The 11,337-nt window shown below is 48.1% G+C and overlaps 1 protein-coding gene across 1 annotated transcript; it reads right to left on the minus strand.

Annotated features, from left to right (window-relative positions):
* Window positions 1-4,379: 4,379 nt before the first annotated feature.
* LOC144597004 (uncharacterized) lies at window positions 4,380-11,073 on the minus strand. Its single transcript, XM_078405907.1, has 2 exons — window positions 10,941-11,073; window positions 4,380-6,782 (listed from the first exon to the last, which is right to left on the minus strand). Exon 2 carries the CDS (start codon window positions 6,762-6,764, stop codon window positions 4,728-4,730), a length of 2,037 nt encoding a protein of 678 aa, XP_078262033.1. The 5' UTR covers window positions 6,765-6,782; window positions 10,941-11,073; the 3' UTR covers window positions 4,380-4,727.
* Window positions 11,074-11,337: the final 264 nt, after the last annotated feature.

Raw genomic sequence — 11,337 nt, forward strand, 5'->3', positions numbered from 1 at the left:
TGGTGTGGATATTAGGACCCTAAAGCTAATGTCAATAAGTCAAGAAGTAAATTGGAGCAGGAATGGCCACCCAGTCCCTCAGGTCTGTGCCACCATTCAATGCAATTCATTGATGACCTGAATGAGTTGTCAACTCCTCCTCTGTGCCAGCTCCCCATTTTGTGTGGGCCCATATTATATTGTCATCATTATTGCACAGGCTTTTGTAGACGGCACGACTCAATATGCATATCTTTATGTTCAGTGAATTTGCTCTATCTTTCGGTTGAAGAGAGGAAATTTCTTTGCATATTTTATTTATACCATAAGACATAGGAGTGACATTAGACCATTTGGCCTATCGAGTATGCTCCGCCATTCGATCATGGTTGATCCATCTTTCCCTCCCAACCCTATTCTTCTGCCTCTCCCCATGACTCTTGATGCCCTTACTCATCGTGAATCCACCAATGTCAGCTTTAAAAATACCCAATAATTTGTGGCAATGAACTCCACCGATTCAAACTCTGGCTAAAGAAATTCCATCTCATCTCCACCCTGAGGGTGCGTTCTTTTCTCACAGCGATTTGCTCCTGGCTGACATGTTCAGACCACTGTATCCCAGGACTGTCTTGTCGTGTGTTTTGCTGCCTGATACTTCCGTTCCATGACTGTCTTGACCCACAACAGTCTTGCCCCATAATCTTCGTGCCCCATTTTATCTTTAATTAATCCCCATTATTGCTGAGGATCTCTCCTGGACCACAAACACCATAGCGGCAGTCAAAAAGGCACAGCAGTGGCTCTACTTTCTGAGGATCCTCAGGAAGAACAACCTGCAAGAGCAGCTGCTAGTGACTTTCTACCGTTGCACCATCGAGAGTGTGCTGACGTACTGTATTTCTATGTGGTACACCAGCAGCTCAGAGGCAGACAAGAAAGCCCTTCAGAGGGTCATCAACTCTGCAAAGAAAATCATTGGTTGCCCACTGCGCTCTCTAGAGGAACTTTACTCTGTCCGCTGCCTCAGCAGAGCAGCCAACATCCTGAGGGATCCTTCCCATCCTGGTCATCAGGTGCTCCAACTGCTGCCCTCTGGTGATGCATTTGCAATATGTTAGCTCTGATTGCTGTGCAATAACTTGCTGTCTTGATTGCACTGTACACTGCCTTGACCGTATTTTAATTGTTTTGTTTATATTGTATTCGAGGTCAGTTTGTTTAATTCAGTAGATTAGGTTTAGCTTGTTATGGATAAAGGTTTATCCTTTGTACTGTCTGCTGTGTGTGATTGCATCATCAGGACTGCTTTAATTTCGCTGTACTTTGTGCAGTGACAATAAAGGTTTTTTACATTTTTTACATTTACATCTTGCTCGTGACATTCTTAACCCATGGCAGATTTGCCCTATGATCATCTTATCCCATGCCACTTTTGCCCCAAGCCAGTCATGCCCCATGGGTAAATTGCCCCATGACAGTCTTGCCCCAAAGCCCTCTTATCCTAAGACCTTATACCGTGACCATCTTAGCTCAGTCCACCTTCTTTCGTGACAGGTTTGCCCCACGACCATCTTTCTCCTTGACTGCCTTGTCCAATGGAAATCTTGTCCCACCATCACCTTGCACTCATGGTGGTCTTGTCCCCATAGTGGTTTAGCTGCATGACAGTGTTATCCAACGACTAACTTGCCCAATGACCAACATGTCTCACAACTGTCTTGTATGTCTTGCCCCGTGGTAGTCTTACCCATGATAGTCTTGACCCATAACCGTCTTACCCTGTGGCTGAATTGCACCTTGACAGTCTTGCCCCGTGGCTGACTTACCCAACGATGATTGCACCGCTCATTTGTCTTTCAATACTGTCTTACGTCGTGACTGCATTGCCTGATAACCCTCTCACTCCACAACTGACTTGCCCCAAGACCATCTTATCCCAACTGCTTTCCTCCATGACAGTCTTGCTCCCTGATGGTCTAACCCCATGAACTTTATGCCCCATGACCTCCTTTCCCCATGACCTTCTTACTCAAATTGTAATTATGGCCGTCTTGTTCCATGACTGGCTTGCACCACCACTGCCTTGTCCAACAGCTGTCGTGCCCCACGATGATCTTGCCCACATGGTATCTTGTTCCATCAATGAATTGCCCAACGACTAGCTTGTCCAATGCTCATCTTATTCCATAGCTGTCTCAGCTTACAACTGTCTTGTCAACAATCTTACCCCATGGATGAATTGCTCCACGACACTTACCTCATGAATGACCTGCCCACTGGCCATCTCCCCCCCCCCCCCCCACCACCACCAATGAGTCTTAATCCACATTTGCCTTACCCATTTGGCTTGTTGACCTAATTTACCCGCAACCACTTTGCCCCACCAATGGCTCGCCTCAGGAAAGTCTTGCCTCGGGACACTTGCCTCAGAACAATCTTGCTCTTAGTAGTCTTTCCCACCACTCTTGCCCCATGACCAGCTTATTCCATTTCAGTTTTGACCACCACTGTCCTGCCCCATCACTGCGACACCATGGTTCACTATTCTGTCCCAACCTCTCCCTCCCTTTCTAACCGTCGTTTCACCTCTTCCCTTCAACCATGCAGGACCACAGTCACCTTCCAGATGACGTAGAAATTCACTTATACATTTTCCATTCTACTGCGCTGCATTCATTGTTTGATCTGCTCTGCACTGGGAAAACCAAACACAGATTGGGAGACCTGTGCCGATCACCTGTGTTTGATCTTAGGGCGCTCTGGGCTGGGAATAGTGTAGAACTAGTGTAATTTGGACAGTGCAGACATGGCGGGCCGAAGGGCCTGCAGCTGCACTGAATGCTCTTCTGACTCTAGACGTACAACCCACCCCAATGGCAACTCTGGCTTCACCCTATTGGAAATATTTTTTTTGTTCCACGCATTCCTCGTGATCTCTCACCAACTTGCCGCTAACTTACAATCTCCCTTTCACTGTTCTGAAGGAGATCTTCAATCAGAAACATTAACTGTTATCTCCACAGACGCTATCTGACCTGCTGAGAGTTTCCATCATTTAATCTTAATATCACACGTTATATTTTATTAGCCCTGTAAAACAGGTCATATATTAATAAAATAATCTTTCAGAAACCAGCAGATAAATGGAGAGATAAATAGAGTTGAAGTTTCAAATGGAGAACCACGCAGTGGAATATGATAATGAGAGCTCCAGTTTTCTTCTATATCCCAAAGCAGGGTTGCTTGGTGAATTGGCCACTGGAAATTGTCCCGAATGTGCAAGTGGATAGTGGAATCTGGGAGAGTTGATGAGCGTGTGGGGAGATTAGGTTGTGTTCAGATAGGATAGTGTTACGGTGGGAGGTTGATTGTTAGTGTAGAGTAAGTGGGGAGGTTGATTGTTAGTGTAGAGTAAGTGGGGAGGTTGATTGTTAGTGTAGAGTAAGTGGGCAGACAGGCCTGGTCCGCTGTATCCCAGCATTAGTAGAAAAACACAAAAATAATTTTGGAATTGTTTTCTCTCTGATGCTTTTTGATTATTTATTGAAGCATTCTTTGAAGGCAGAGGGACATGCATTCAGTGGTCCATTTTCAGGTTGGAAGCAAGCATCATTTGCAGAATCTATCCACTTTTATTCACAGCAGTTTGTTCAAACCTGGCTGAAACAAACTCTTGAATTGCCCAGGCTACTAAGTTGCTCGTCGGGTACTCCCCTCACCGGCCCACCCTTGGTATTGCCTTCAACCTTTGAATCTATCCCCAGTGGCAATGACCTTGTTAAGTATTTAAATACATCAGGTGGGCTTCTTTGCGGTGCACAAAATTATCACACCAGTCTAGTGAGGCTCAACAGGACCCAGCCAGCCCATTTCCAATCTCTTTGGTCTGAACTAATAGCAAGGCAGCCCTCTTGAAGATTGTCAAGGGTTTATAAAAGCTCATGGAGGAGGGGTCATCAAAATCACTATCTCTACCTGGCCCCAACCTGCTGGGGGCTTCATCGATAAGTCCACACCAACCCCTCCCCATGCCATCTCCTGATATTCAGTCCTTGGGATTTTAGAGCCAAGGCCTGGTCTGGGACACAAGTACCTCACTGATACAGCAGTGGGCATCAAAGGCAAGCTCATAGGGACCAACAATTATACTGTTCAGAAGATCATTCCCTGAACCACAGATTACCTAGGGATGTGGTTGCATCTTTTGCAGTTTTAGCAAGGATAAAAACTTTTTTTTTAAAGAAGAAAATGTGCATGTTCAATTTAACCCACTCACAATTTCTCTCCTGCCCATACAGACGCAAGACGCCACAGTGCAGCATCAAGGAGTGTACCCACCCCCCCCCCCCCCCCCCCCCCCCCCAGCCCACCCCCCCAGCCTTGGCTGGGATTGCCATCTGATTTCTGAGAACTAACTTTCATTCTCAGGGCATGGAGTCATCTTTGGAGCACGGGGATATCACAAGCTCATGAAAGGCACCATGGAGGCAGGATAGGAGCAGAATTAGGCCATTCGGCCCTTCAAGTCTACTCCGCCATTCAATCGTAGCTGATCTATCTTTCATGAACTTGTGATATCCCTGAGCTCCACTGATGACCCCATAGGGTGGAGGGAACTACTTGGGTCAAGCAAAAGCTAAGTGGTCTTGCAGACGGCAAAGTTCAACATGTGCCTTCCACACCCTGTCTTCAGACTATGTGGAGACTGCTGGACAATTGGCTGGACAACTCTGGACAATCACGATCTATTGTTTCACTGCCAGTGGCACGGCATCTTGTAGAGTTGAGCTAATGTGTTCAATCCTCTGCTGAATTTGTCTCTCAAACTCCTCCTTGTTTTTAAGGACCAGGTCCTTGATGGCCTCCCTAGCGACTGTGTAATCTTCTTGGAGCTTGCTGCGCTTTACATTAAACAGGGGGTCCGAGGGACTCAGGTTGATGTAGGTTTCCAGACTGGTGACTTGGTCCCTCAGGTGCTTCTGGGAAACCTCCACGTAGGTCCTGGAGATCAGGTGGCAGAGGTTTGCAACGCTACACGCCCGAAAAGCCTCAGTGTAGATCATATCCTTGATAAACGAGTCCTGGGAATAGCCAGGGATGAGTTCGCAGCCTTCACTGTCGCTGGTAAACTGGGTGATGGTGTCATTGAGAGAGACTTTAATCAGGTTGGACATCATCTGGAAGAAGTTGCTCATCTTGGCCCACTGCTCCTTGACCTGGCTCAGAGCACCCAGACCTGTCACCAGCAGCTTGAGGGTAGTGTCATAGTCTATCTCCTTCACCTGACATCTCATCATGGTCAGCAAGACCTCTTCGAGGTCCTTGGTCATCTTCTCCTTGGTCTCGGTTATTTTCTGGTAGTTCTCTCGACTTGTGTCCAGTTGGCACTTTGCTTGCTCCACTCTGAAACAAGCTTGATCCAAGACCATTTTTGCCAGCCCTTTCTGCACCTTCTCCTCCTTGGAGACGCTGGTCAGGTTTGGTGGCTGCAGAGCAATGGCTGGGGTGTTGCTGGACTTTCTAATGTCTGACATGTACTCCTGAAACTTGGTGGTCTGCTCATTAATGGCAGAGACAAGGTTTTGCATCTGGGCATTGCTGGGTTTCTCGCCGATCTCCTCCAGCTGCTCACACACGGCAATGCCACTCTGGCACAGCTCCAAGGTGGTACTCTTGGCATCACTATCCTCCTCCTGCTCAACCTGCTTCAGGCTGCTCAGGAACATGGACTTGTAGTTGGATGAGCTGGTGCCCAGCTGGCTGGGGTCGACGGTCCCACTGTCTGACACCAGGTCCTGGAGCAGTGTGCTGGCCACCACCATCTCCAGGGCTTTCACGCAGACATTGGCCGAGCTCACAGGCTTGGCGCTATTGGCCTTTGGGTCCACAGAGCCCGCCGTCTTCTTGTTCTCGATCTTCTTCTTGAAGTGCTGTGTGGCTGCATCGGTGATCTCGAGGGCCAGGCTGATGGGTTCCGTCATGCCCATGGCCACCAACTCAGTGGCCAAGCTGTTGGTGAGGTCCAGCAAAGACTGCGTCACGTAAACTCCCACTAAGTTCTTTCCGCTGGGGATCATCTTAACCGCCTTCTGGTAGGAGACGCGCACCTCCTCCATCCTGGCGTAGGTCTCGGTGACCTGAGCCTCCACCTTCTTCTTCTCCTGCTCCATTGTCGCCTTCTGAAGCTGTGACTCCTTCAGTGTTCGCTTGACGTCTTCCACCTGGTCGCTGTACTCAGTCCGGGAGCTGGCGCACACCTCCAGCAGCTCTTGCACCAAGTCAATGAGCAAGGCAAACTCCCCCTCCACAGACTCGGCCAGTTCTTGGCACTGCTCCGCCACCTTTTTCAGGCTGTTCAGCCGGCTGGGCAGCATGGCTTTGACTACCTTGGGCTCACGGCTCAGAACCTGCACGGCGCTGGCCAGGTGCTTGGGGGCCATCTGGGTATAGAGGCGTATCTGGTCCATGTTCTTGTGGGCCTTGTTGAAGGCCTTCCAGCCCTGGTCGCTCACCTGCATCAGGCAGGCATGGAAAGATCCCGGGTGCCGCAGGAACGTTACGGGGCTCCCTGTCGGATTGAGTTTCACCTGGAAGGCGTCTGCTGCTGATATGAAGAGCAGCTCGCCCAGTATGGCTATGGAGATGGGCCCGGGAGTCAGGAACTCCTCCCAATTGGCGTAGGGCTTCATGATCAACTCCAGGTCCTTCCTGACTTCCTCCGCTTCGCCCAGCATCATCACACTGTTGACTTTCTCCAGGGCCTGAGCCTCTTCAGCTGCCATGGTATCTGACGAATTCACCTGGCAACGGAGACAAGAACACTGGGGTTAGTCAGAGATACGAGTGAGAAATGGTTCAGTCAGTTTCACATTCAGCAGCAGGCTGAAGGTTTATGATTCACGTCAACTTAATCAGGCACTCGGGGTTCTGCTGCTGGAGGGACATCTTTCACAGATGTGTGGGATCTTTAATGGGTGGCTGCCTATTTTGAAACATCGAACAATACAGCAAAGAACAGGCCCTTCGGCCCACGATGCCTGTGCTGTCAAACTCATCTTTTCAGCCTGCACATGCTCCGTAAAACCTCTGTATCCTTAAAATTCACGCGCCCAACTAAAAGCCCTTTAAACACCACTATCGTATCTGCTTCCACTACATGCCTTTGCAGCGCTCCATGCCAAATGTTTGTCCTACACATTTCTTTTCCCCCTCTGTCCTTATAGCTATGCCCTCTAGTATTTGGCATTTCCTCCTTGGGAGAAAATTTCTGACTGTCCAATTTATCCATGCCTCTCAACATTTTATAAACTTCCATCTGATCTCCCCTCAACCTCCGGCTTTCCAGAAAAACGAATCCAAGTTTGTCTAACCTTTTATTATAGCTAATACCCTCTAATCTGGACAGCATCCCAATAAACCTCTGTAGTACTCTATCCAAAGCCTCCACATCCTTCCTGTATAAGTTCAACCGGAACTGCACACAAGACTCAAAATGTGGCCCAACCAATGTTTTATAACACTACCAAACATGACTTCCTGATCGTTATACATAAAAACCCTGACCAATGAAGGCAAGCATGCATGCCATTCACTTCTTTACCATTCTGACTACTTGTGTTGCTACTTTCAAGGAGCTATGGACTTGGACTCCACGATCCTTCTGTACATCAATAAAATCAAATAAATAGCGGGCCCCTAGTCCCATATTGTCCCACAAAAGGAAATGTCCTCTCCACATTCACCTTGCCTACACTCCTGAGCATCTTACAATTTACATCACCACCACACTCTTTTGAACTCCTGTGGATACAAACCCAACTTGTCTAATTTTTCCTCATGAGACAAGGCAGCCCATCTAGGTTTCAGTCGGGTAAATCTTTCCTTGTTGTGGTAATTACTTTAAGCTAATTTATATTCTACCCCATTTTGCAATTTGTAAATTCAAATGATAAAACTTGCCCAAATTCTAAACAATCGAGGCCAGGCGCAAGGCGGGGCGATGCCAGGCGAGCGGTGGGGCGAGGTGAGGGGCAGGGCAAGCAGCAAAGCATGTGTTTTGTGGAAAAATGTGAGGCGAAATCGGAATGGCGGAAATGAGATAAGAAAGTGGAAATTTTACGCCAAATTCGGAAGGGTTGGGAGGTCTGCCAGCCGTTACAAAACACTTAGAACTTAATAGTAAGTTTTGACAGAGCACACCTGGATTTATGAAATGTCAGGTTTGTGACAAGCCAGGTAGTTTGTTGAGTCTATTTCACTAAGCGGAATAGAGAAGGACAAACAGGTCTGAAGAAGGGCCGTGACCCAAAACGTCACCTATTCCTTTTCTCCAGAGATGCTGCCTGACCCACTGAGTTACTCCAGCATTTTGTGTCGATCTTCAAGACAAACAAGTGTATTCAGACTTACAGAAGCCATCAGCAAGGTGCTTCACCATAGATTATTAAGGAACATTTGAGCACATGGTATTGCAAGTAGGTACATGTGGAATGATAATTGATTAACTAATAGTCAACAATGCAGGAATAAAAGGGTTGGGAAGCTGTGACTAGTGGGTGTTGCAAAGATCAGTGCTGGGGCCCCAGGTGTTCACAATCTGCATCAGTGACACGAGAGCATTATGTCATATATCCTGTTTTATTAATGATACAAAGCGGGGCGGCGCTGTGAGCCATGAGGAGGATGCAGAGGGACTTCAGGGAGATGTTTACAGGTTAACTAAACAGGCAAGGATATGGATATAACATCACCCACAGAAAAAAGCATGAGAAAATAGGGGCAAAGTAGGCCATTCAGCCCCTCTAGCCTGTCCTGCCATTCATATGATCATTGCTCCTCTGCATCAGGCCTCAACTCCTCTTCTGTGCAGTTTCTCATTGTGCACTATTCTCTGATCTTTCAGAAATGTATTTGCTTCCTCCTTAATATGTAGCGAAAAAACTAGAAAGCTGGAGCTCGTATGTTATAGGTGCAGAATTAGGCCTTTTGGCCCATCAAGTCTCCTCTGCCATTCAATCATGGCTGATCTATCTTTCCCTCTCAACCCCATTCTCTTGCGTTCTCTCCATTTAAACAGAAAGGTGTCAGTGTTGTGAAGGACTTGGTTTTCTTGGACCCACTTGAACGTTAACATTTATGTACGGCAAAGCATCAGGAAGACCAACAATACGTCAGCTTTTATTGCAACAAGATTTCAGTACAGGAAGCTTGAAGCTTGAGCAAAACACAAAAGCACTGATGCAATAGTGGGTGAGGCAGCATCTGTGATGGGAATGGACAGGCAACCTTTCTGCTCGGGCCCTTCTTCAGAAGAAATAGTGTGTCTAATTACATTGGACCCTGATGGGAGGCCATTGCATTATTGTGCACAGACCCAGTCTCCAACCAAAGGAAGAATGTACTTTTTACAGAGAGGGAACTGTATAGCTTCACCAAATTGTCATACGAAGAGAGATTAAGCAGACTGGTCCTACACTTCCTCTTTATTTTAGAGCCCTCTTCGGATCGTTCACCTTGTTGTGGTGAAGAGGCTTGCGTGCCCCCATGATTCCGAGAGCGATGCCGTCGGAAGCACTAGCGTCTGATAGGGCCACCCATGGCGGTAAGGTCGAGGATGAGGGTCCAGACTAAGAACGATCCAACATACAAGACCTCAACGGCGGACCAGGCAGACAAAGTTATCTTGAACTCAACGGCTGTGAAGGCGGATGAAGGCAGCAACAAATCTACCAGCTCCAATCGTCTTGGTTCCCTTGCCATTGGAATTAGTTGATTAATTTGTGAAGGACCGTGTGCTTCTTGGAGTGCAAGATCAAGTACACGTTAAACAAACACATGCACAGGCGTCTTCATTCCGACAGTGGAACGTAGACCATCATCCTCGACCTCGAGGGATAGCCACCGGGACGACGATTTTAGAGCAATGAGAGGTAATTTTAAAGTTAATGTTTCACCTGACCGAGGTGTCTAGGATTAGTGGGGGTGGGAGGGTCATCCAGAGCAATGGCAAGAATAAGCTTTACCCCCAATAGTTGGCGAGTCTCTGAAATTGTCTGCTTCAGAGGATTCTGTCTCTAAGAGTTGATGAATTTCTAGATATTAAACGATCTGGAGTTAATGCAGGAAAGTGGTACTGATAAATGCTTTCCCACAAATCTCACTGAATGCTGTTGCTGACAAGAGGGGCTGAACGAGCTTCTCTTTGTAATGCTCAATTCACTCCCACTTCCATAGCACCCCAACCTGCTCACAACTGCTCCCATCTCATGAGCCCCACCACTCCTAGTCACAACCTATCCTTCACCCCTTAACTGTCAACACCTGTCCCTCACTTCCTATCCCTCAACTTGCTCACCAGCACTCCTCCATTTCCACACCACCCAACCTTCCACCCCCTCGTCACCAGCCCCACGCTAACCATCACCCAGCAACCTCACCACCCACCTTCATCACCACTGGCTCACCCTTCACTCATCCCTCACTATCACTCCTCTCTCAATCACCCAATCACCTCATTCTTCCCCCACCCTACCCCATCCTCCCCCCCCCCCCCCCCCCGAGCCTCTCTCCCCCATCTGCTAGGAAATGTGAAGACATTAAACCTCATGTCTGGCTCCCCCAGACAGAGCCTACCCTCTGAAAGCCTCCAGCTGTTACTGGTGTCAACCCCACTACCCGGCTCTGTTCATTCCCCGTATCGTCCTCGAGAGACGAGACAAAGGGAGAGCACACACTGCGTGTCCTTTGAAAGGATGAAGATTGTCTGAGCTGATTTTACAAGGCAACATCCATCCCTCAATAAAATGAACCGAGGCCCCGAGTAAGCGCCGCACAGCCTCTCCCACTGACAGTGTGAGACATTGCCTTTACATCCTGGGGTGTGCTCACTGTAACCGGGACAGGAAGGCTGGAAATGAGAATCGGAGGAGCAGGAACACTATGTTTCAGTAATAATGTACCTCGGGCGCTGCGAGTGGTTTGATGTTGCAGTTCAGATCCGACAGGCTTGGAGAGGAAGGGACTCACAGACCCCACAGTCGGCCGTGTGAATGAATGCGTGCCTTTCCACAAAGCTCCTTGCTATGTGCCTCGCCCACTGCTGCTGCTGCTGCTGCTATCGGGGTTGGATTGGCTCTTCCTGTCATGTGTTCAGATCTGCCCAGCTGCCCAGATGCCTTTCCAGCAAAACAAGAACTTGCTCGACAGCTTTCGAGTTTCTCCCTTATCTGTCTTCCCACAGCAACCTCTCGAAACCGTAAAAACAGGAAACGCTACAACCGGATTACCAGGGTGGGGAATGTGTGCATTTAAACCTCCGGGCCGATTATTTATAGATCTGATTTATATTAATCAAAT

Source organism: Rhinoraja longicauda, chromosome 9 (assembly GCF_053455715.1).
Source record: "Rhinoraja longicauda isolate Sanriku21f chromosome 9, sRhiLon1.1, whole genome shotgun sequence".
NCBI lineage: Eukaryota > Metazoa > Chordata > Chondrichthyes > Rajiformes > Arhynchobatidae > Rhinoraja > Rhinoraja longicauda.

Coding starts and splice junctions, on each gene's coding strand:
- LOC144597004 (XM_078405907.1), bottom strand. CDS start 6,764: ATGGCAGCTGAAGAGGCTCAGGCCCTGGAGAAAGTCAACAGTGTGATG.